The sequence below is a fragment of the Maniola jurtina genome, chromosome 27 (assembly GCF_905333055.1).
Source record: "Maniola jurtina chromosome 27, ilManJurt1.1, whole genome shotgun sequence".
Taxonomy (NCBI): Eukaryota; Metazoa; Arthropoda; class Insecta; order Lepidoptera; family Nymphalidae; genus Maniola; species Maniola jurtina.
This window is the reverse complement of record NC_060055.1, coordinates 556,544-582,424: the sequence shown is the minus strand read 5'-3', so window position 1 is coordinate 582,424 and position 25,881 is coordinate 556,544. Positions and strand designations below refer to the sequence as shown.

The 25,881-nt window shown below is 41.2% G+C and overlaps 1 protein-coding gene and 1 long non-coding RNA gene across 4 annotated transcripts in view; one reads left to right on the top strand and one right to left on the bottom strand.

Moving 5' to 3' along the window:
- Nucleotides 1–1,417: 1,417 nt before the first annotated feature.
- On the top strand, nucleotides 1,418–3,234 carry LOC123879190. The gene is made up of 2 exons (XR_006798962.1): nucleotides 1,418–2,438; nucleotides 2,689–3,234. It is a non-coding gene; the product is annotated as an uncharacterized LOC123879190 (long non-coding RNA).
- The window catches only part of LOC123879154 (CLIP-associating protein), a 44,631-nt gene continuing 21,550 nt past the window's right edge, over nucleotides 2,801–25,881 (bottom strand). For all 3 annotated transcript variants that reach the window (XM_045926727.1, XM_045926726.1, XM_045926728.1), the window contains 23 exons: nucleotides 25,382–25,515; nucleotides 24,861–24,908; nucleotides 23,132–23,263; nucleotides 19,267–19,365; nucleotides 18,544–18,664; nucleotides 17,969–18,095; nucleotides 17,429–17,530; nucleotides 16,769–16,897; nucleotides 16,033–16,217; nucleotides 12,428–12,544; nucleotides 11,863–11,981; nucleotides 10,849–10,979; nucleotides 10,205–10,292; nucleotides 9,585–9,707; nucleotides 8,532–8,640; nucleotides 7,852–7,953; nucleotides 7,243–7,319; nucleotides 7,001–7,145; nucleotides 6,156–6,253; nucleotides 5,379–5,590; nucleotides 4,838–4,984; nucleotides 4,271–4,405; nucleotides 2,801–3,775 (listed from right to left, as the gene is read on the bottom strand). In XM_045926727.1, coding sequence (XP_045782683.1) covers nucleotides 3,722–3,775; nucleotides 4,271–4,405; nucleotides 4,838–4,984; nucleotides 5,379–5,590; nucleotides 6,156–6,253; nucleotides 7,001–7,145; nucleotides 7,243–7,319; nucleotides 7,852–7,953; nucleotides 8,532–8,640; nucleotides 9,585–9,707; nucleotides 10,205–10,292; nucleotides 10,849–10,979; nucleotides 11,863–11,981; nucleotides 12,428–12,544; nucleotides 16,033–16,217; nucleotides 16,769–16,897; nucleotides 17,429–17,530; nucleotides 17,969–18,095; nucleotides 18,544–18,664; nucleotides 19,267–19,365; nucleotides 23,132–23,263; nucleotides 24,861–24,908; nucleotides 25,382–25,515 — 2,734 coding nt within the window. In that variant the 3' untranslated portion in view covers nucleotides 2,801–3,721. The remainder of the gene's footprint in view (nucleotides 3,776–4,270; nucleotides 4,406–4,837; nucleotides 4,985–5,378; nucleotides 5,591–6,155; nucleotides 6,254–7,000; nucleotides 7,146–7,242; nucleotides 7,320–7,851; nucleotides 7,954–8,531; nucleotides 8,641–9,584; nucleotides 9,708–10,204; nucleotides 10,293–10,848; nucleotides 10,980–11,862; nucleotides 11,982–12,427; nucleotides 12,545–16,032; nucleotides 16,218–16,768; nucleotides 16,898–17,428; nucleotides 17,531–17,968; nucleotides 18,096–18,543; nucleotides 18,665–19,266; nucleotides 19,366–23,131; nucleotides 23,264–24,860; nucleotides 24,909–25,381; nucleotides 25,516–25,881) is intronic.

Genomic DNA, 25,881 nt, shown 5'->3' with positions numbered 1-25,881 from the left:
AGGCCCACTACTGAGCACGGGTCGTCTCTCAAAATGAGATGGATTTAGATCATAGTCTACCAAGCATTAAGATCTATAGACCGCACTTTGGCTTTGCTCAGACTTAAGACACTGTTAAAACGAGACAGCGTCATACCACTGGCATATATCTGTCTCGTTTTAACTGCAACTTAAGTCTAAGCAAAGTCAAATTTCAACCTCGTTGTAGATTGGCAGACTTACACCTTTGAGAACATTATGAAGAACTCTCAGGCATGCAGATTTTCTCGCGACGTTTTCCTTCACCGTTGATACAAGTAATTTAATTGCTTAAAACGCACATAACTGAAAAGTTAGTGGTGCGTGCCCGGGACCGAACCCCCGATCTCCTAAATAGAATGACAACGTTTTAACCACTAGACTGTCATCGGTTATAGAACCTACAATACTTGGCAATCATTAAAATTTCGACCGAAGCCATACCAAATCTAAGGCTGAGATCTATAGATCACACTTTGGCTTTGCTCAGACTTAAGATACTGTTAAAACGAGACAGCGTTATACCGCTGATATAAATCTGTCTAGTTTTAACTGAAACTTGTCTAAGCAAAGACAAAGTGCGGTCTATAGATTTCAACCTTATTCCAAAACTCTCATTCTTGATAAAAAGTATTTTCGAGAACAGTCTAGTCCTATCTAGCATATGTCGAACCAAAAACTAGACCAACTTCAAAACTAAAACCCGACTACTCCTACTAAAAACACGACCACAGACGAACAGTTCATATTTTAGTATATAAGTTATTTATTTTTACAATTATATTTGATATATTTATACCTTTTTAATACCTTTTTTAGTCTGTCCCAATCGCCATATTGGATTTATCATGACCACTTAATCAATACTATTTTTTTAATCTTGTTTGTAATATCCACCATATTAGATTTGCCATTACGTCATAAAGCCAATTGATACCAATCTCAATATATTTATCCCGTTTTCTAGTTATTTTTGTCATATCCACCATATTAGTTTTGTCATGACGTCACAACTAAGGCTTAGTTCACAATTGACGACCAAATGCTAAACTGTATTGAAATGATCTATTTTTGTGCTAGTCATATATATCGCAAAATCAACCATCTGGTGGATGAGACGGGTCTGTCCGCGAAATTCAAATTTGGTTTTTCGCAATTTGTAAACTAATACGACAAAGTAGGCTTATGTCACTTTAATTGCGCCAATGGCAGTATCATTCTCACAGGTTTATATAAAAATCTTTACTTGGAAAGGTCCAGTTTAAGAAATTAGTTGTAACTCATGTCAAACTCATTATTTTGACTAATTTCTTGAACTGAACACTTTCAAGTAAAGATTTTTATGTAATCCTGTGAAGATGATACTGCCATTGTTGGAATTAGAATGCCATAAGCCTACTTTGTCATATTAGTTTACAAATTGCGAAAAAACAAATTAAATTTGAATTTCGCGGGCAGACCCGTCTCATGCACCTTAAACAGCTCTCCTGTAAAATCGACAATTGCGTAGTTAATGCAATTGTGAACTAAACCATCGATATATATACCATATTTTATAACGTATGATATGCGGAACGCTAACACAAGGCCAACGACACCTCGTAAAATTTAATGATTACTTTGGCAATCATTAGGGAATTGATGAACAGATAAACACAAAAACTTGAACCCACAACCCTTCCGAATATGTAGTCAGGTAATTAATTTCTAGAACAATCCCTACAATCTATCTAGCATCTCTCGAAAGTGAAAAAATTCGAGAACCTTTCTACATTCTACGTCCTATCATTAATTTATCGAAGAGATGTTAATTTCTTAACTCCTTACTATCATGTTCCATTTATACAGTTTAAAAGCAAAATAACGGTCAGTTGCACTGGAATTATACAAACTATTTAATTTGCAATTAAAATATATTTGTTTGTATAATTTGCTTTTGTCACATATCGGTTTGTATAATTCAGCTAAATATGCTGTTTTTATTGTGTTAACAGGCTTCCAGAAATATTTAATAAGGAGATTTAACTAGACCGTTATTTTACTATTTCTATCATTTTAATTTGCGCATAGCAATTAATAGTCATAATTATGTCAAACGTACAGTCAGAGAAAAGGTTTACATATCAGTACCTGTTGTATCTAAAAGAAATATTCTACTAACTATTTATCTATCATGTTTCTTTGTAAAATTTGATTATGTAATGTATAATCAAAAATGAACCTAGTTTAACAATTTATTTGTGTTATATTACTATAAATTTTTTATTTTTTCCCCACTCTAACTGTACTTTTTGAAGCATCATTTTTTTTAATCTATTTTAGCATAATTTATATGATAATTTTGTTTTTTTTTTCAAAATCGCGCCAAATTAGACTATACTTAACAAAATGGAGTTCGTATTTTTAATTCTATTATAAAGGTTTTCACACAATACATAATCTGCTATTCCATTTTTAATAGTCAAGTTGAAAAAGCACTATATTAATTAATAAGCACTGTACTAATTCATATCATATAAATATGTATTGAATTTAAGCAGTCAAAATCATGCGTACCACTTCATTAATGCCATAGCCTTATGTAGTGAATTAAAACCTTTACTTCAGTTTGAAAATCTCTATTTAATCATACATACTTAAAATATATGAAAATCTACTGTTCATACAAAGCATTATGAATTATACAATACATTATATTTATATACTATACAATATTTATATTACGGAACTCCATTTCATACAGCATATTCTAATCCCACACGCAAAAAGCACGCAAATTATCTGAAGATTGACTTTTTGAGATGGGCCAGTAAAACGGAAACTATTACTAATAGTATAGTGTATATACTACAACTAAAGGCTGGCGAAGTTGCGGGCAGCTGTTAGTTAAATAAACTTGCACTAAAGAACCAGTGCATAAAAAAATAGTACCTTAGAAAAAATTAAATTGCAAAGTAAAAAACAAGAGAAATGAGGATAAAACAATATCAAATAGTGTAATTTTCCTCTTACTGGCCCATGTCAAAATATCACCCGTTCAGAGCACAAAAGCACCGACATGATTGTCCGTCCATTTAGCTTGTTATAAATGAAATAAATGCGAAATTATTTAAATATACAGTTCATTATGTATAGGCAGTTAAATTATACAACACAATATTAAATTCTGGTATGATAAAAAGTGGATTTAGTTTAAGATAGTGACTATAATGTCGTTAGTGTAGAAAAAAATTATGGATATTTTCGAGTTTCGAAAATTGCATTTGTTAAAACACCATAAATTGAACCCCGTATATGGGCATTTCGATATCCATACAATCGATCCCTATTATCACATTGATGGCCAAACTTTGGCCAAGAATGGGCATTTCAAGAAATCATGTTTAAGTAAAATAAAAATGCACCAAAAACTTACTCAACCAATCAAGTCAAAAATCACGAAGAAATTGAACGCCTTAAGCCAACACATGTTGATGTTGTCGTAGATGTAGACATTGCAGATGTCAATGTCAAAGATGGCAATGTTAGTGTTGCGGAGGTAGTGGACATTACGGATGTTGATGTCGGTGCCCAAGCCGGCGGTGCGGAGATGGAACGCCTTAGGCCGACAAGGCCAGCGCTGTATCGTCGGCGCAGTGTCGGTCTATATCCAACGCGTCGGTCAGTCGGTTTGCGTGCTGCGCGTGGCGCGGCGCGGTCGCCGCTACGAGTGTGGACCGCCTTTTGCGGCCTCTTCGCGTTGCTTGCTGATGTATACCTGAAGGAGAAGTACAAATTAGCCCATGGCTGCAAACTCACGTAGTGATGGTGCCGCCTAATATGGCAGCGGGCTATCCAGGGGGCCTGTCGGCTAAAAATGTATCAATCATTAAAGGACAGCATCAATGTCAAAACATGGTATTTAGGCAATGGGATTGGCTATTGGATAGGGGGGCTGGAAGGGGTATGACAGTTTTTACTAAACCCATACATACCCCTTCGATTTCTTAAGAAGATTCGTCCCTGTTAAATCAGCTAAAAGAGATTTTCTTCTTATGGAAATTAGTTGAATGTTTAAAAATTCTATTCTTGCTTACCTTACGCTCGATAGATGGTGTTAGTAGTCAGTTAGATCGCGATGGTGTTATTTCTAAGTATCCTTAATCGATTTTTTTCATTCGCTTGGCTGATTTACTAATCATTATCTCCCCTTTACTTTAATACCAACTCTCTTAGAAAGTGGAAACTCTCCTTAGGGCTAAAACAGACTTACTTGCAATAGTCTACATTTGCTGACAGATAAATGTTTCAAGTGTGGCTGCATCCGTTCCTCCCCTAACGCGAATGTAAATGCAACCATGCAGAAAACCGCGGCTTTGCGCACCGCTGAGTTTTGGTGGTCAGCCAACTGTGTAATAAAATATGTTAAATTATTATTATTATCTTTCTTCTTTAAAGTACATAATACTTAAGTGGTAGATGCATTTAACGTTTACAAAAGTACTTCTAAAAGTTTTTTTTTGTCGGAACAAGTTAGCGCTTGACTGCAAACCCACCTGGTGGTTAGTGATGATGCCGTCTAAGATTGAAGCGGGCTAACCTGGAAGGGGTATGGTAGTTTTTATTAAACCCATAGGTAACTCTTTGGTTTCTACACGGCATCGGAGCTGTCTACCGAACTGTCTGGCTGGACCTTCTTGGGTCCCGTTGACACCATTCGGGTATGTGACCCTCGTAAAAAGACTACGCGAGAAAACTCGTTCCGTCGTCCCTTCATTCAGCTTCACTCACTCGACTTTCGTTACAAGCAGTGTCAACTTTAGTGACGTGTTCCACTTACATGTCCGACGCCCTCCATGAGCTGTGCAACTATATCATCCGTTAGTTCATGAGGTCGAGCTTTGGCGACTTCTGTGGCCAACTTCACAGCGCACAGCGAGGTTGGGTACCCGCGCGTTCGTATCACGGGCTTTAGCAGTAATAGGACCTGAAACAAACATACACAATCAGTTAACTGGACCTTTAACCATGTTGTTGATCCATCAATAAATATAATCGATTTACTTAAAGCGATGCCAAGTTACATAACTTCCCAAAGTAGTTGAAACTATGGTAAGTAAGTTAAGCATTTTTAGTGGTACTCGTACTAGTGGTAACGTGACACCATTCTAATTCAAGAAATTATTTCCCCATCTAGATTAGGAGCACGCTTAAAAATACACTCTTTCTTACATCACGCTCGATAGATGGCGTTAGTAGTCGATTAAATAGCGATGGGGTTATTTCTAAATGATCTATCTGATATATTTTTTTTTAAACATTTGACTTAGTTTTTAGGATTAGTGGTTTTAGGGATTTTAGGGGTTTTAGTGGAATCTCACCTGCAGCGCGGGTAACGCAGCCGCTATATGAGGCATGCCCACGTCAACCGCCCTCATTATCTCTTTGCTGAGTGGTCCGTATGCGTTGATGAGTTTCAGCAGTATAAGGTCGAAGTATTCGAGCCATTGGGGTCGTGTTTCTGGTCTTCGGCAGAGCCAGATTAGCACCTTGACGGCTTCGGCCGCGGCTCGTTCGTTGGCTGTGCCCCATCCTAAATGACAATAAGGATAAAATTACAAAAGCCGGCCAAGTGCGAGTCGGACTCGCACACCAAGGGCTCCGTAGAAGTTATTTTAATAATTTTAAGAGTAACAATGTAAGTTGATGACCACAGCACCACCTACACGCCTAGACTTGGGCGCGTTTGGAACCCTCGTAGCTTTAGTTTTAAGTTAAGTAATTATTTATCACCACTATATCGTACAAATTTAACAATTTCGACCATCAAAAGGAGTACAATTGTACCTACTTTGAATAAATGATTTTGACTTTGACTATATGTGATTTAGTAAACAAATTATGTTTATGAACACATTTTTTTTTGTGACGTAACCACAATTCACAGTTCTCAGATTTTTTCCTTGACTTGTGGTACAAGACCTACCTACCAGCCAAATTTCATGATTCTAGGTCAACGGGAAGTACCCTATAGGTTTTCTTGACAGACACGACAGACAGACAACAAAGTGATTCTAAAAGGGTTCCTTCCGTTTTTCCTTTTGAAGTACGGAACCCTAAAAATGACAACTATGGCAACATTTGGATGTTTTTCTTACCTGAGGGTTGTTGTGCATTGGACGCGTTCTCTGCGTTCTCTTTGTCCGCCGCGCTTTCGTCGATAGACAGCGTAGCTAGAGCCACTCTCACTATGTTCCTGCAGATAAGAATATGTTTATGTTAAAGTGTCATCATCATCACCAATCATCGCCGGGTCCTTACAGTCTCCTCTCAGAATGAGAGGGTTTTGGCCATAGTGTACCACTGCCATCAGCGCATTGGCAGACTTCACACCACACACATTTGAAAACATTATGGCGAACTCTAAAGGCATACATGGTAGAGGGGTAGCTAATGGGGGAATGGGGGAGGGTAAATAATGGAGGGAGGGGAGAAGAATGGGTGAAGAAAGCGAAGAAGGGAAGATAGAGGGGGAATCATCCAATCAACCGTCTTAAGGTGGAAGCGACGGGTCTGCCCGCGAAATTCAAATTTTACTTGGTTTTTCGCAATTTGTAAACTAATACGACCAAGTAGGCTTATGGCATTCTATTTGCGACAATAGCAGTATCATCCTCACAGGTTTATATAAAAATCTTTACGTGAAAATGTCCAGTTTAAGAAATTAGTTCTAGTATCGACTATAACTCACAAACTAGTCGATACTAGAACTAACTTAGTAAACTGGACCCTTTCACGCTCCACCTTAAGACAACCTCTACAGACACACTTTGTGTTCAATATACATATAATTTTTAGAATTGGGAATTCTTATAGCGAGGTTCAGTTGCGTACAGCGACATCTCGTTTATCGAAGTCGTTTTTAGTTGTTATGAGGGAGAGAAAGGGAGAGATAGGGATGGATATACGCGGAAGGGATAGATAGAGGGAGTAAGATACTCACTTGAAGTATTCCTGTGGTTTCTTGCAGTCGCCATACTTGAGTATTTCGTGTGTAGCTAATAACAGCCGCTCGGTGTGTTCGGGCGCGGCTGTGGACACGTCCAGTTTGCTCAGCGCTTCCAAAACTTCCGTTTCTCGGAGACCAGCTGAGTAACCATGGAAACCATCACCAACCAATCAAAATATGGAAGTTTCATGAATATCAATGTACTCTTTGAGTAGAGAACAATATAAAATACTCACACTTGGTTATGATCAATCCATTCTCGTCCGTTTCGTAAGGCTTCATCTTGTCGCGAGACAGGCTCGAATTAAATTCGCTGCAACACATGTAATTATGTACTATACTCTATCCACGGAGGTCGGAGACAGATTAACATAGGGCTCTCTCTGTTATGTAATCCCATACAAATGACAAGGACAAAAGTCAGTGGGCAATTTGAGTATCAATGATAAGTTTTAGTTACCCAAAAAGAGGGGTGTTATAAGTTTGACGTGTGTATCCGTGTATCTGTCTGTGACATCGTAGCTCCTAAACTAAGGAACCGACTTTAATTTAGTTTTTTTTTTGTTTGAAAGGTGCCTTGATAGAGAATGTTCTTTGCTGTAATCGAAGAAAATCGATTCAGCCGTTTGAAAGTTATCAGCTCTTTTCTAGTTACTGGAACCTTCACTTGTCGGGGGTGTTACAAATTTTTAATTTACACTTGTAATTATAAATTTTATTAATAAGTTTTAATTATACTTGTAAGCGAATTGATAATAATTTTAGATTTTAGATGGTATTATAAGTAGTTGTAGGTTGGTAGGATGTGGATCCTACAGGCTGATGGAATGGAATAAATGTCATACCCGTGGTGCAGGTCGAGCCTGTTGTGAGGGACGGGCGAGGACTCCTTGGTGCTGCTCGCCTCCTCCGAACTATCGGCCGAAGCCGCGCGGGCTATCATCTCTCTACGAACAATAAAACTTGTTAAAAAAATATATCGATATAATTTGTTCGATATATCGGTATTTTTGAGCGATATTTAATTTATCGACATATTACAATAGAAGAGGTATAAAAATCGATATTTTTTTGAAGCGACTTTTTGAAATTACTTAGGTTACCTACCTACGTGTTTGCTATTACTATATTATTTTTTCATATTTAGTTTCTTATTTACGTATTTAAATTACCTCGTAAATGTAAGATGATTATGGTGTGTTAATAAATATTCCAATTTTTAAAGCGCAAATATTCTTTTATAAATGGTACGTAAACAAATATCGAGATTTTTTTCTTAAGAATTGTAAGAGAGATTTTAAGAAATTAAACATCACTTGCTACAACGGCGAAGGAAAACATCGTGAGGAAACCTGCATGCCTTAGAGTTCTCCATAATCTTCTCAAAGGTGTGTTAAGTCTGCCGATCCGCGCTGGGCCAGCGTGGCAGACTATGGCCTGAACCTTTCTCATTCTGAGAGGAGATCCGTGCTTAGTAGTGAGCTGGCGATGGGTTGGTGATGATGATGATGAAAGTTAAACTCACGCATTGTAATGCCCATTGGGCACGGGGGCGCCATTTTGTCCTTTTGATAGAGTCGCATCAGACATCTGGCTGATGCCGGAGTCTTTGCTCGACATGTGGTTGCCGCACTCTGCTGGAAACATTGCAAATTTCAGGCTATCCGGTTCGAAGGACCAGTTTTATAAGCTACTAGCTTATGCCCACGATTTCGTCTGCGTGGGCTACACAAACCAGCTAACAGCTATTTTACCCTTAGGGGTTGAATTTTCATAAATTCTTTCTTAGCGGATGTCTACGTCATAACAGCTATCTGCATGCCAAATTTCAACCCCTTCTGTTCAATAGATTTTGTGCATTTTTTTTTAAAGAATATTAGCCATGTTAAATGACTAATATTCCCCTTTCCTCTCCAACTAAGCGTCAGGCTTGTGCTAGGAGTAGGTACGACAAGAGTGCAACGGGCGGGGTTTGAACCGTCGACCTTTCGGTTTTCAGTCCACTCCTTTACCGGTTGAGCTATTGAGGCATTGATAGATGATTCAGTCAGTCAGTCAGTCAGTCAGTCAGCATTTCTTTTTGTATGTAGGTTTAGGTTTAAAGATATTTTATTCTCATAAAGACATGTATGTTTAGATCATAATGTCGCACGGGGGCGCCATTTTGATGGAGTCGCATCAGACATCTGGCTGATGCCAGAGTCTTTTTACTCGACATATGGTTACCGCACTCTGCTGGAAACATTACAAATTTTTGGTTATCCGGTTCGAAGGACCAGTTTCACAAACTACAACAAGTACCTAAGCTTAAGTTTCCAAAAAAAACCCCAATTGCGGTTTACGTCGTAGACGTGGCATTGACCCGCATTTTGCACGCTATACATTGCGGGTTTGAAAAATACTAAATACTAATAATACAAGATAAGGCATATGGTTATTGGCATTGGATTGTGTTTAGGTAGTATAACAATGACCCTAGTTTTTACTAGCGTTCTGATTACCACCCTGTATGTATGTATATATGTATGTATGTATGTATGTATGTATGTATGTATGTATGTATGTATGTATATCTCACCGTTGGAATGTTGCGCGGTGTAGGTGTGTATTTCATTGGTGGTTTTCCTGATACGGGAGTACACGTCTTCCGCGGTTGCTGCATTCGGAGTACAACTCGATCTAAGGGGACTGTCGCTGCCGGCTGTAAATAAATACATTTTTCACCGTACCTCAAAAGGAAAAACGGAACCCTTATAGAATCACTTTGTTGTCTGTCTGTCTGTCCGTCGTCTGTCAAGAAACCTATAGGGTACTTCCAGTTGACCTAGAATCATGAAATTTGGTCAGGTCTCTTAGCACAAGTACAGGAATAAATCTGAAAACCGCGAATTTGTGGTCACATCATTAAAAAAATAATTAAAATATGTTTCAATTTTCAAAGTAAGATAACTATACCAAGTGGGGTATCATATGAAAGGGCTTTACCTGTACATTCTAAAACAGATTTTTATTTATTTTTATGCATAATAGTTTTTGGTTTATCGTTAACCTACCCTACCCTGGCTTTAAAACCTATGCAAGCTATTGCATATGAACAAGTAAAACTAACAACGCACGTACAACAGACGGAAGCGTTTAACCAGCCCAGAAAGAAGAAAGAAGAAGAGAGAAAGTCAAACTAAAAGAAATTCTTCTTACTGCTGGATGTTCTTCTGACATGCTGTTGCACCACGCCGTTGACGAGCGCTTGCGTGTCCGGGGGCAGTTCCGACATCAGCGCCGTGAACTGGAACACAAACCTTGTTATTGGAGCCAATTTAATAGAATACACTAGCTGATGCCCGCAGCTTCGCCCGCGTGGATTGGTCAGATCCCATGCAGCATCAGGATCGAGGAGTTAGAATCAAAATTTTTATGAAACAGTGTCGCAAAGTTCCTATGTAGATTAAAAAAAAAAAAATTACGCAAATCGGTTCAGAAATCTCGGAGATCGCAGCATCACGATTGAGGAGTTATAGAATCCAAATTTTTTATGAAACAAAGTCGCAAAGTTCCTCTATCGATTAAGAAAAAAATACGCAAATCAGTTCAGAAATCTCGGAGATATCATCGGTAGAAAATACAACTCTTCCATTTTTGAAAGTCGGTTTAAAAAGTAGCCTATGTTACTCCTTAGCTAATCCTCTACTTGTCAGTGAAAGTCCTGTCGAAATTGGCCCAGCCGTTCCGAAGATTAGTCCGTTCAAACAGACAGACAGACAACAAAGTGATCCTATGAGGGTTCCGCTATTCCTTTTGAGGTACGGAACCCTAATGACCCCCATCCTCGTCTCTTCACTCACCGGCACAGGGTTGCAGTCATACAGACACGCGAGCGCGCGTCGGGCGCACTGTCTGACGTCACCGGCGCGGGGATCCCCCGCCAAAACTGCTACCTTGACCAGCGCTCGCCCCGCCACGTCCGTTGCACCCCCTGAGAATAAACAAAAAATCAGTCAAGGAATAAGGATTCCGTACCATTGTACTTGAAGAAATAACTTTAATTTTTTTTAATGGCAGCCATTTTGAAATTCTTATTATTTGATGTTATAGCGGCAACAGAAATACATATTCTGTGTAAATTCTAACTCTATATAGGTCGCGTCACGTAAAAAGAACGCTAGCGGTCGAGCTTCGCATAGGCGATTTATCGGTATATTTGGTGGTATGAGGCGGGGCGGGCGGCGCGGGAGCCACGCGCTGCATGTTTGCCGGTGAGCTATTGGTTCATCAGTTGAGCTTTGCTTCCCGCGCAGTATCCACGTTACGTTCCTTTTAAAATACCATCGCGCACAAAAGTTTTAAATTACGAAATGGTTTTACATAGAGAAGTGAGAAAAATGATTTATGACGTATACTGTTTTATGAAGAGGGAAGCAGATAATAATGCAGTTAATAATTTAAAACAATGTATGAAACGGACCGCAGAGGCAACAAAATGTTCCGAGTCGACAGTGAGACGAATAGTAAAGGGTTCAAATGATGACTTAATGGAAGGAGTTTCAACATTACTTTAATTTTATTCCGATTAAACATTCTATAATATATAATTTAAACATGTTTTTAATTCATTTTATTGATATTTTATCGAATATATTTTTCAATGTTATTGCATTGAAAAATATATTGAAAGATATATTCATTTATAAGAATAACAAATATGTAGGTACGAAGCCACGATTTGCGAGCGAAAGCCTAGTTCAAAAAGAAAATAAAAGGCACATGACTTTCGTACGAGACTGTACCCATGCGCAAACACACCCCCACCACTTTTTTCCAGCGTTCTTTTTACGTGACGCGTACTATACCTAACTTACCATGTAAAGCAACAGCCAGACTGTTGGGCGTGCAATAGTCGTGCGCTAAATCCGCCAGAAACCTCAGCGCGGCCGCCTTGGTCTTGGGCGTGGGTGCCGTCGCGCCGTCCGCTAGAAACCTAAGGACAAAAGTTATGACTTAAACATCATCATCACCATTTGCTGGCCCACTACTGAGCACAGGTCTCTCATTTTGAGTAATTGTTAATTATTTTTAGGGTTCCGCAGCTCAAAAGGAACAGGAACCGTAACAGGATCACTTCGTTGTCCGTCTGTCAAAAAAAAAAAATGGAAAGCAAGGAAAAAATGTGTTCATGAACAAATAATTTTAATTAGTAGGTATTCTCGATTTTCAAAGCAAGATAACTATACCAAGTGGGGTATCACATGAAAGGGCTTTACCTGTACATTCTAAAACTTTTTTTTATTTATTTTTATGCATAATAGTTTTTGATTTATCGTGCAAAATGTCGGGCAGAAGAATATTTCCATCTGCCCATGTATTTTGGAAGCACAGTCCATCAGGTTGAACCATGGTAAAAATGAGCTAACATCAATGCATTACCTAAATATATTGTGCAATTGCAGTTCCGCGGGGAAATACTCGTGGATGACGTCCAGAGTCTTCATGATCTTGCTCTGCACAGAACCCAGGATGTCCGTGCCCAGTTTCATCAGCAACCTAGAGGAAAAATTACAGCTTTTGAGTTTCATCCTGAGTTACAACAAACGGATAAGGATCTAAGGCTCATAGAGCGTACTCAGACTTTGCTTAGATTTAAGTTTCCGTAAAAGAGACAGACTTATGTGAGTGATATAACTGTCTCGTTTTAACAATGTCTTAAGTCTGAGCAAAGTCAAAGTACGCTCTATAGATCTCGGGCTAAGATTCTGTATACGGTCGATGTTCACCTATCTGATAACCAAATAAAGAGTGTCTTTAGTCGATCTTTTTTTGCTCAGAAACAGAATCCTGGGGTTAGTAGACTTCACTGCTGGTCAGTATACAATTGCTACAGAATTTCTACTTTTTCTAGCAGCAGCAGTAACAACTCTTGTGGAGGAGTTCCGTCACGACTCAGCTTAACACCAGCTGGTATAGCCAGCTTTTCAGCTGGAGAAAGCCAGTAGAATTTTAAATATTAATAATTACCAAAAATTTAAACGGACCTTACAAGAATACTTAGTGGACAAGGCGTACTACACCATTCAAAAATACGCCAATAGATATAAAGCATAATAATTGTTACGATTCTCTTCATTTTTCTTATTAGACATTATATTAATTTATTTTTTATTATATTTGATTGTAATTGTATTCTATTTGACTTTAAATGTGTAAAATATTGCATGCCATAAGGCTAAATTTGGCTGTACTTATTATTAGTTTAGATTAAGACCAATTTATATAACCCAAATTTGCAATAAACTGATTGATTTGTACGGGAGCTGTGGCTGCGTGCTCGACCGTAGCAATAGGGAAATTTCCCAACCGAGCGGTGTTGTGCTCGGTAGCGCCAGCTGGGCCAACGGTTGTGTGTCGAAACTCCTATATATAGTGCAATCTAGTAAACGCTCAGTCATTGCGATTGAAAGTTGCGTGTTCTATTTTGAGTTTTTCAATTAGGCTACCCGTGCTGCCATCTAGTGTTTCGAGCGTTGTTGATTTATTGAGTTTTTAGAAGCGACATCTTCTTGCGAATGTGGCAACCGCTACAGATCGATTGATAGAATTTCAGGAACATCTTGTTGAGGAGTTCCGTCATGTCTCACCTGAACATCAGCTGGTACAGCCAGTCCTTCAGCTGGTGGGAGTGCACCAGCAGCAGCTCACACACCGCGTCCAGCAGCAGCGAGAACACCTTGGTGTGCGCGTCCACGAACATCTTGTTGAGGAGTTCCGTCATGTCTCACCTGAACATCAGCTGGTACAGCCAGTCCTTCAGCTGGTGGGAGTGCACCAGCAGCAGCTCACACACCGCGTCCAGCAGCAGCGAGAACACCTTGGTGTGCGCGTCCACGAACATCTTGTTGAGGAGTTCCGTCATGTCTCACCTGAACATCAGCTGGTACAGCCAGTCCTTCAGCTGGTGGGAGTGCACCAGCAGCAGCTCACACACCGCGTCCAGCAGCAGCGAGAACACCTTGGTGTGCGCGTCCACGAACATCTTGTTGAGGAGTTCCGTCATGTCTCACCTGAACATCAGCTGGTACAGCCAGTCCTTCAGCTGGTGGGAGTGCACCAGCAGCAGCTCACACACCGCGTCCAGCAGCAGCGAGAACACCTTGGTGTGCGCGTCCACGAACATCTTGTTGAGGAGTTCCGTCATGTCTCACCTGAACATCAGCTGGTACAGCCAGTCCTTCAGCTGGTGGGAGTGCACCAGCAGCAGCTCACACACCGCGTCCAGCAGCAGCGAGAACACCTTGGTGTGCGCGTCCACGAACATCTTGTTGAGGAGTTCCGTCATGTCTCACCTGAACATCAGCTGGTACAGCCAGTCCTTCAGCTGGTGGGAGTGCACCAGCAGCAGCTCACACACCGCGTCCAGCAGCAGCGAGAACACCTTGGTGTGCGCGTCCACGAACATCTTGTTGAGGAGTTCCGTCATGTCTCACCTGAACATCAGCTGGTACAGCCAGTCCTTCAGCTGGTGGGAGTGCACCAGCAGCAGCTCACACACCGCGTCCAGCAGCAGCGAGAACACCTTGGTGTGCGCGTCCACGAACATCCTGTTGAGGAGTTCCGTCATGTCTCACCTGAACATCAGCTGGTACAGCCAGTCCTTCAGCTGGTGGGAGTGCACCAGCAGCAGCTCACACACCGCGTCCAGCAGCAGCGAGAACACCTTGGTGTGCGCGTCCACGAACATCTTGTTGAGGAGTTCCGTCATGTCTCACCTGAACATCAGCTGGTACAGCCAGTCCTTCAGCTGGTGGGAGTGCACCAGCAGCAGCTCACACACCGCGTCCAGCAGCAGCGAGAACACCTTGGTGTGCGCGTCCACGAACATCTTGTTGAGGAGTTCCGTCATGTCTCACCTGAACATCAGCTGGTACAGCCAGTCCTTCAGCTGGTGGGAGTGCACCAGCAGCAGCTCACACACCGCGTCCAGCAGCAGCGAGAACACCTTGGTGTGCGCGTCCACGAACATCTTGTTGAGGAGTTCCGTCATGTCTCACCTGAACATCAGCTGGTACAGCCAGTCCTTCAGCTGGTGGGAGTGCACCAGCAGCAGCTCACACACCGCGTCCAGCAGCAGCGAGAACACCTTGGTGTGCGCGTCCACGAACATCTTGTTGAGGAGTTCCGTCATGTCTCACCTGAACATCAGCTGGTACAGCCAGTCCTTCAGCTGGTGGGAGTGCACCAGCAGCAGCTCACACACCGCGTCCAGCAGCAGCGAGAACACCTTGGTGTGCGCGTCCACGAACATCTTGTTGAGGAGTTCCGTCATGTCTCACCTGAACATCAGCTGGTACAGCCAGTCCTTCAGCTGGTGGGAGTGCACCAGCAGCAGCTCACACACCGCGTCCAGCAGCAGCGAGAACACCTTGGTGTGCGCGTCCACGAACATCTTGTTGAGGAGTTCCGTCATGTCTCACCTGAACATCAGCTGGTACAGCCAGTCCTTCAGCTGGTGGGAGTGCACCAGCAGCAGCTCACACACCGCGTCCAGCAGCAGCGAGAACACCTTGGTGTGCGCGTCCACGAACATCTTGTTGAGGAGTTCCGTCATGTCTCACCTGAACATCAGCTGGTACAGCCAGTCCTTCAGCTGGTGGGAGTGCACCAGCAGCAGCTCACACACCGCGTCCAGCAGCAGCGAGAACACCTTGGTGTGCGCGTCCACGAACATCTTGTTGAGGAGTTCCGTCATGTCTCACCTGAACATCAGCTGGTACAGCCAGTCCTTCAGCTGGTGGGAGTGCACCAGCAGCAGCTCACACACCGCGTCCAGCAGCAGCGAGAACACCTTGGTGTGCGCGTCCACGAACATCTTGTTGAGGAGTTCCGTCATGTCTCACCTGAACATCAGCTGGTACAGCCAGTCCTTCAGCTGGTGGGAGTGCACCAGCAGCAGCTCACACACCGCGTCCAGCAGCAGCGAGAACACCTTGGTGTGCGCGTCCACGAACATCTTGTTGAGGAGTTCCGTCATGTCTCACCTGAACATCAGCTGGTACAGCCAGTCCTTCAGCTGGTGGGAGTGCACCAGCAGCAGCTCACACACCGCGTCCAGCAGCAGCGAGAACACCTTGGTGTGCGCGTCCACGAACATCTTGTTGAGGAGTTCCGTAAGCCGCTTCAGCTGCTGTTCCGATAATAGACGACCGCTGTTCAGGTAGTTGGCCTGTCAAGATACATATTAGATTAATATAAAAGCTTCACACTGACAAAGTCAAAGCGTTCGCATGATTGTAAGGAATATTTGAAGAATTTGGCGTTTCCCAGAAATAGTCAGGAATATGCAGAAGTGTCAGGAGTTGCCGTAAAAGATTTCAGACGAGTGTCTTCCACAATTTGTCAGGAGTTTTGAAAGGTATCGGGAATCTCTGAAAATTGGAAGATTTTCAGACGAATTTAAAATCTCCCAGAAATTCACAGGATGGGGAAGGCTTTTATAATCTGAGATTTTAGAAGAATTTGTAGTCTCACAGAATTTACCAGAGATTTTCAAAGACTTTCAGTCTTTGAGAACTGGAAAAGATTTTTAATCGAATTTAATCTCCCAGAAATTCAAAGCCTGGGGAGGCTCTTATCAGTTTTGCAGAAGAATTTGTTGTAGAATTTGTTACTATCAAAGGTTTTCAAAGTAATATATTCCTGAAACTTTCAGAGATCTTACAGAATTTTTCAGGAATTTCAAGATGTTTTTTTCGAACTAGCATGTTGCATACTCACCAAATACGTGAGTCCGTCCTTGCGTTCAGTCCAGTGCGTACAAGCGCACAGCTCTATGATGTCATCGGGCGGGGGAGGCGGCGGCGGCGAGCTCTCCCAGCCCAACCGCGACCCCGACCATGACGCGCTCTGGAACAAACAGAATTACTGATAGTCCGATCGAACAAGCTAAAATAACTTAACAGATCTATATCCAAACTTGAAAGGACATGCCCCAGTTGGTTTTTAAGGTTCCGTATCTCAAAAGGAACACCGGAACCCTTATAGGATCACTTTGTTGTCTGTCTGTCTGTCAAGAAAACCTATAGGGTACTTCCCGTTGACCTACAATCAAGAAACCTGGCAGGTAGATTGGTCTTATAGATCAACTAAAAGAAGAAATCCGAAAACCGCGAATTTGTGGTTATATCACCAAAAAGAAAACGTGCTCATGAAAAAATAATAATATTTTCAATTTTAAAAAAGTAAGATAACTATACCAAATGGGGTACCTATCATATAAAAAGGCTTTACCCGTACACTCTAAAACATATTATGTTCATTTCTTTTTATGCTTAATAGTTTTTGATTAATCATGCATAATGTTGGAATAAATACTAGAGTACGGAACCCTCGGTGCGCGAGTCTGATTCGCACTTGGCCAGAAAAAAAATATCTTACATCATGTCGCCTGTAGGAGTCGAGGCTGCGTTCAGAACAAACACTGGACGCCTCCGAGTCGTCGTCTCTGCGCACTTCGCACGCCGAACTGTCTTCCGGACTCTGCAGTAAAAAAATATTTTCATATCGAACACGCATCTCTAACTTTTAGAATAGAATAGAATAAGATTTATTTGGTGAACCAACACAATAAATTTATAACCTCGATAGCTCAACGGTTAAAAGAGCGGTCTGAAATCCGAAAGGTCGCCGGTTCAAACCCCGTTCATTATTGTAAATGAGGAACAAAAAAAGTCCCTAAAATTGAACCTTTAACCTGGCTAAGTAGGTGCAATTCCAACCTACTTAGCGAGGTAAGAGAGGTCATTCATGTAAATGAGGAACAGAATAGGTCCTAAAAAACCTTGTGCGATTCCCTCCTACTTAGCGAAGGTAAGGGAGGTCATTAATGTAAATGAGGAACAAAAAAGGTCCCAAAATGGAACCTTGTGGGGGGTCCCTATTTTCACAACATATCCGGAAGACATAGATCTATCGTACCCTCAATGCAGCCTCCGCATCTCTGGACTGCTGCAGCAGTCTAAGAGTTGCCGCGGGCGCCCTCTGTGGGCGGTCCATTGACTCGCGGCGTCGCACTCCCCCCGCCACGCTACTTGACCGACCGGTCCTGTAACAAATCAGCATTATTACTAAAATAAATAAATGAGGTATTAGAGCTAGTCGGAGCACTCGAAGAAAAGAACCGTCGGGGGACCGCTAAGCCAATGACGACGTTTGGATCAAAATATCCGAAGACTTATACCCGGCTGAGTTTGTTGTGGGCTCTTCTCAGACCCGGGCGCATTTGGAACCCTCGTATCTTTAGTTTTAAAATTACGTAGGTAATTAATTATTATAACATCTTACAAATCTAACAACTCTGACTGTCAAAAGGTGTACGTTTTTGAGGTGTATGATTTTGAGTTTGACTTGCTCCATCGTCCCTTCATTCAGCTACACCAAGGTCACTGCTAGGCTACGCTAGGCTACGCTAAGGTCGAACGTGACCTTAGTTTCGCTACAGATGTCTTTTTTCTCTTAGCATTGTCTGTTCTTCGCTCTAATATGCTGTATACCTGGTGGGACTGGTCTCCCTGGAGCCGGCCAGAGATCTTGGGATGCCAGAAGGTCTCCGTCTCGCACTGGTGAGGGACACTGGGCCGCTTCGTGATGATGGTGACGAGGATCTTGAGGTCGCTGTTAAAGAAATACTTTTTTTAGAAAATATAAAAAAAACCAATGCGTGGAACCTTTACGTACGGTTGTAGTATAATTAAATGCATGCGGAATACTATTTTTGAAAATGAGTGGGTAATATAAAATCTGGTAGGAGGCTTCGGCCGTGGCTAGTTACCGCCCTACTGGCAAAACCGTACCGCCAAGTGACACGTTCAAAATCCATACTTACTATATAATATTATAAATGCGAAAGTGTGTCTGTCTGTCTGCTACGTTTTCACGGCCCAACCGCTGAACCGATTTTAATGAAATTTGGTACAGACTTTTGATACATCCCGGGGAAGGACATAGGCCACTTTTTATCCCGGAAAATCCAAAAGTTTCTACGGGTTTCAAAAAAATCGAAATCCACGCGGGCGAAGCCGCGGGCATCCGTTAGTTCAAAATATTCAATTAGAGTTTTACAAGTACTTTTGAATCGTCAAAAGCATCTACTCGTACCACTGGTTCGGAATGCCGTTCCTACCGAGAAGGTTCCGGTGCTTATACTGCATCATCACTTACCACCAGATGAGACTGTAGTAAAGGGCTAACTTGTATTTGAATAAATAGTAACTCACGCTGTGATTGGCTCACTCCAGGACGCGACCGGGATCGGCCCACGATCCTTTCTGGACTGGGAGGCACGGCCGCGCTCACTGGAGACCTCTTGGCGCGAGCTGAAACATGTTCCAACATGTTACAAGTGTAAATTAAAAATTTATAAGACAAACAAATAGTGAAGGTTACAGTAACTAGAAAAAAAATGAGAACTTTCAAACGGCTGAACCAATTTTCTTGGATTATGGCTAAGAACACTCTCGATCAAGCAGCCCCCTTTCAAACAAAAAAAAAAACTAAATTAAAATCGGTTCATTAGTTTAGGAGCTACGATGCCACAGACAGATATACAGATACACACGTCAAACTTATAACACCCCTCTTTTTGGGTCGGGGGTTAAAAAAAAATATATTAGCCATGCTTATCGTGACTAAAATTCCCCTTTCCCCTCCAATTAAGCGTAAAGCTTGTGCCAGGAGTGGGTACGACAATAGTGCAACGGGTGGGGTTTGAACCGCCGACCTTTCAGAATTCAGTCCGCTCCTCAAGCGTTGAGCTATGGAGGCTCATAATGAGTTATAAATTATACTACTTCGTCCGCGTGGGTTTAGGTTTTTAAAAATGGGACCTCTGAACTACTATAGTGTTTTTTTAACTGAGACAGTATGGGGAAATCCAAAACCATAGGAAATACAGGGAAACTGTCTTAAGAAACTTCGGCTCTTTTTTGACATAGTCATTTTTTTGGTCAAGCGTGAGTTGTCCATAAAAACCAATGAAATTGACTAAATTTTTTTTGTATGCGTATCGACTCAGTTTCATGTAAGGATCATTTCATTGTATCGAAAAAATAAAATCGGGACAGCAGAAGTTAATATAATATATAAACATATTTAACACAAGTGTAAATTAAAAATTTATAACACCCCCGACAAGTGAAGGTTACAGTAATAACTAGAAAAGAGCTGATAACTTTCAAACGGCTGAACCGATTTTCTTGGATTATAGCTAAGAACACTCTCATCCACCTTTCAAACAAAAAAAAACTAAATTAAAATCGGTTCATTCGTTTAGGAGCTACGATGCCACAGACAGATACACAGATACACAGACACACTACACAGACACACAGATACACAGATACACACGTCAAACTCATAACACCCCTCTTTTTGGGTCGGGGGTTAAAATTAGTAAATCAATTTGATACAAAAACATCCCTGTATATACCTTGTTGGGCTACTTCTCCTTCTTCAAGTTTGCATGAAAAAAATATATTGGTAATAATTCAGTCCAATCGACTACACAACTTTTTTTTTCTCTCTCGTCAGGCTTTACAAAGATTAGCCAATGTCAAGTTTGTAGTTATTTGTAACAAGTTAGTTAAACTATACAAGTATGGACCCCGTCTGTGCCGGCGCTCGCCGACACACGCACGGCACCCCCTTAGAGCGCTTTACAGTCAGCTTTAACAAAAAAAAAAAAAACACTCCAAAAAGACAGAGCACGCCCGCCAGCTAACACCAACACAGACGAAGTCCTCTCACTACATAACTTGTTACATTATCAAATTGCACATCGAAAACAATAAAACCAGTCAAGTGCGAGTTGGGGTCACATACGGAGTGTTCTGTACCGTCGTACGAAATAAAACACCTTGTACTTTTTTATTATAAACGTGGACAGTGACAGTTGGCCTCGTCCACAAACTAAAAGTTGCTCAGCGCGCTATTGAGAGAGCTATGTTGGGTATCACTCTCAGGGATAAAATTCGGATCGAAGAAATTCGCAGGAGAACAAAAGCGACCGACATAGCTCAAAGGATTAGCAAGCTGAAGTGGCAATGGGCAGGCCATGTCTGTCGCAGAACCGACGGCCGTTCGGGCAGACGTGTTCTGGAGTGGAAACCGCGTACCGGTAAGCGCAGTGTGGGACGACCTCCAGCCCGCTGGACCGATGACCTGAAGAAGGTGGCGGGGAGCGGGTGGGTGAGGAAGGCGGAGGACCGTGTTTGGTGGCGCGCTCTTGGAAAGGCCTATGTCCAGCAGTGGACGCTTACAGGCTGATGGATGGATGGATGGATGGACTTTTTTATTTTGCCATTTTGAAATTTTTACTTGTTGTTTTAGCAGCAATAGAAATACACATTCCGTGAAAATTGGGTTTTTGGATATTTTTTTGTGATAAATGGAAAGATCACATACTTAAACAGTACCCGGCAGGAAATATGTTAATCTTAGAAAGAGACAGCAGTTTCGTCGAGCCTCTCTGTCGTTGAGGCCGACAAAACGTCACATAGGTATGAGTGACAGGGACAACGCTCTACGAAGCCGAAATCTCTTTCTAAAGGTCGATGTACAATATTTTCTGCCGGCTACTGTACATTTTATGACAAACCTATGTTTAGTATAGTTTCCAAAACCCAATTTCAACTCTCTAACAATTACGGTTCATGAGATACAGCCCGCTGACAGACAGACGGAGGCTAATAGGGTCCCGTTGGTACCTTTCAGACCCTTTGTAAAGGCATAGCCTTAATTTCGCCACAGCAACACTAGACTACAAAACTTATATTATTTTTATAATGCTGACAACATTATCGCGCAGGCAACCCTAGCCACAATTTCCTGTTTTACTTTCTCTAGTTAAAAACTTTGGTATTGCAACACACCTATATTTACGAAGCGAAATGTTTTTCAACTATCATACCTAACCACCAACAGGATATGTATCGGCAGATACACCCTTTTCTCTTCTTATTTGACTGGTGTACAAAAGTATAAAGGCGTTAGTTGGTGGTGCGAAAAAAGCTGCAAAATTGTCAGTGCCCAATAAAGCCGGCTTCCCACGAGGGATGTGCGAGGATACGTAGCGTGGGATATGTGAAAACTCACCAATACGGATCGCCTCATTTTGTCTTTGTAAATCTTCTATGTTAAATCTAAATTAGTTTGTAAATCTTCGAAACCGTGGATTAAGTTTCTTACATCTAGAAAATCAAAGATACAGATATTTGTTTCTATGACATGTCTACAAAATGTCACTGAGTTTGATTGGTGATGCATATGAGGGGGAGAAAGAGAGTAAGACGTAGAGGAAGAAATGAAGAGCAAGAGAGAAAGAGAGTGAGACGAAGAGGAAGAGATCGAGAAGAGATTGAGCGCAAGATAGAGAGAAGAGGATGAGAGAAATGCCTTAATTTTAGCTCTCCTAACAAGTCTAGGTACGAAAATAAAGCGATCGCTTTGGATGTTTTTACCCATATCTCTCGTTAAAAATAAAGAACAGACATACAAAAAAAAGCGTTTATTTGGAATCACAGTTAAAGGAATAGGTACATATAATTTGGAGGACACGTGTAGCGTGTGTGGTGATGCGCTTCCACAAAGGCCCATGTCCAGCAGTGGGCATAAACAGACTTATTGGTTTATTGTATGGTCCCAAAATGGACTCTACATTATTTGTAACATGGTGGTGTTACATATCCTCACACAACCGCCAAGGTTAAGGTAGCCTTTGCGATACACGACAGCGACTTGCGGACGACATGCGACAAAGTATCGCGCGATTTTCCTTAGAGAAAAATATCGAAAATCGCGATTGGCTGATATTATGGTATTCTTGCTGCAACAATGGATTTCAGCCAATAATGAGAGTGTCGGCCCGTTTAGCAATCGATCAGCTGAATTTCAACTGCCCGCCTGCTCGTTTTCTCAATATTTTTTATTAAAAAAAAAAAAACTGTGTTAGCGCGATTGACGATCGTGCAGCGACATCTAGTGTGGCCGTTGTAAGTTGCTTGATCCTTCGTATGTGGTTTGTATAGCGCCATCTAGTGGTTGTAAGTGGAGACCGCCAGCAAAGCATAGGTAAGTGTTACTCACGCAAGCTGGCGGTGCCGGCGGCGACCTTCGACCTCGCCAGGTGTGAGTAGAGTGCTCTCGCACGCGCCCTCTGTGCGGCCGCCGCGTCCAATGCTGACACTGATCGCGCCGCGCCGCCGCCCGGGGACCTCTCTGTGTGGACGAATTAAAACAGTGAAAAATCAGTCAAGTGCGAGCCGGAATCTCTAGCGCTCTCTCTGTTACGTAATCCCATACAAATGACAGAGATGAAAATCTCAGTGCCTACTTTTTATAACATAGCCTGTAAATTCCGTTTAAGGTTCCGTTTAAGACCGGCCTGCCCGCGAAATTCAAATTTAACTAATTCGTGAGAGTAGTCGCTACTCTAATTTATTTCTTAAACTGGACCTTTTCAAGTAAAGATTTTTATATAAACCTGTGAGGATGATATTGCCATTGTCGCAAATAAAATAACCATAAGCCTACGTTGTCGTATTAGTTTACAAATTGCGAGAAACCAAATTAAATTTGAATTTCGCGGGCAGGCCGGTCTCATGCCCCTTAAGTGGAAACTCTTTATGGAACAATAAACGTTTTAAACCAGAAACATGTCTGTGATTGGTTAGTGTCTCAAAATGGTTGCGGGGCCCAGAGATTTTTGTCATTTGTACGGGATTATTATAACAGAGAGAGCGTTATACTAACTTCTTTCCGTGGATAAAGTATCCGTGGATTCTTTAGAGAAATATCGACTCAAAATGTATAAACATAAAGTTCATATGGCTAAATTGAAGGGAAACCAATATAAAACTCAATATAGACCTCTCATAGCAACGGGTATGTGTGATATCGGAGGTCTCTCTTGCGAGGCGCGTCTTCTTCGTAAAGAATTCGTTCTATTGATACCACTGACTAGGTTCTCCGTGGATGCTATACAAGAATATCGACCCAAACCGTATAAAAATAAAGTTTTAATTACCACACCCATGGCAGCGTGAAATAGACAATTTAATATTAAAAATAATGTATGTCATTACGAAATATATTAATTAGTGGAGAAACATTTTTCAACTATAGATTATTTTATTAGATTTTTTTTTAAATTATCATCTATAATAATAATAATATATAAGGTATTAATATTATAAACGCAAAAGTGTGTCAGTCAGTCTGTCACCTTTTCTTAACGTAGAAATAGTTTTTTTTTTCTCACGTCTGGCTTTACAAAGATTAGCCAATGGCAAATTTGTAGTTATTTGTAACAAGTTAGGGAAACTATACAAGTATGGACCCCGTCTGTGCCGGCGCTCGCCGACACACGCACGGCACCCCCTTAGAGCGCTTTCCAGTCAGTTTTAACATAAAAAAAAAAACACTCCAAAAAGGCAGAGCACGCCCGCCAGCTAACACCAACACAGACGAAGTCATAGAAATAGTTGCATCCTAAAGAAGTGGAGACTGAGGTTAAAAGATAAAGAGCGCACTTTGACTTAGCTTAGACTAATATTCAGCTAGAACGAGACAGATTTATGCCAGCGGTATAACACTGTCTCGTTTTAACAGTGTCTTAAGTCTGAGCAAAGTCCAAGTGCGCTCTATAGATCTCAGCTTGAGAGACATAGGATACTTTTTATCCCAGTAAAACAAGGGTCCTTACGGATTTCTTGAGAGACCCTAAACGGGTCAACCCATTTGGGGTCTCTTAAGAAACCTGTTTTGGATTTTTAAAGGATTTTAAATAATTTGGGATTTTTAAGGGTAAAATTACCTGAAACGCTTGCAGAAGGACTTCTGGGACTTGTGATATTCCTTCGTTCTGTAAATAAAACATTTTTCAGTTAGAGATCGCATTGAAAACATCGTCAAGTGTGAGTCGAACTCGGATACGAAGGGGTTCCGTACCATCGTACGAGAAATAACACTTATATTTTTTTAAATTTCCACACGCGCACAACGAAGGCTTAGTAATAGGATCCTGTTGGAACTCTTTGGATACTGAACTCTAACTAGAGTAAATTAAAAATTTATAACGCCCCCGACAAGTGAAGGTTACAGTAACTAGAAAAGAGCTGATAACTGTCAAACGGCTGAACCGATCTTCTTGAGTTATAGCTATGAACACTCTCTATCAAGCCACCTTCCAAACAAAAAAAAAAACTAAATTAAAATCGGTTCATTAATTCAGGAGCTACGATGCCACAGACACACAGATACACACGTCAAACTTATAACACCCCTCTTTTTGGGTCGGGGGTTAAAAAGGAGAAGTCAAGGGTTTTGGTAACTGACCTGTGGCAATGTGATGTAGACTGTCCAGCGAGCCAAGTCTTTCTCTTTCGATCTGTTTTTGTGCTGCCGAATCCAGCCTTAGAAATAATTGCTCCGCGTCCGATGGGAAGTGACGTTTGTACGCGAAAAACGCTCTGAAGACAAAAAACATAAAATAAATGATTTACCATTTCTAAACATTATTGACTAACCATTTGCAATTATCGATTTAACTAAAACATCACTAAAACTCGACTACTACCCGCGAACTGCCGATATATATAGTAAAATTGTTTTTGGGTCGTTTTCTGCATTTTAATATAATAATAATAATAAGCCTTTTATTTTTCTCTCTTCATTTTACACATATTTTACATTTGGTTATTTTACAATATAATTTATACTAGTCGTTATGAACAACATCATATTAAACAATTATAACTAATCTTACAGCTTTTAGATAAACAAAAAATTACAAAAACTAAATTACATTTTTAAAATAATATAAAGTAGTATATCTA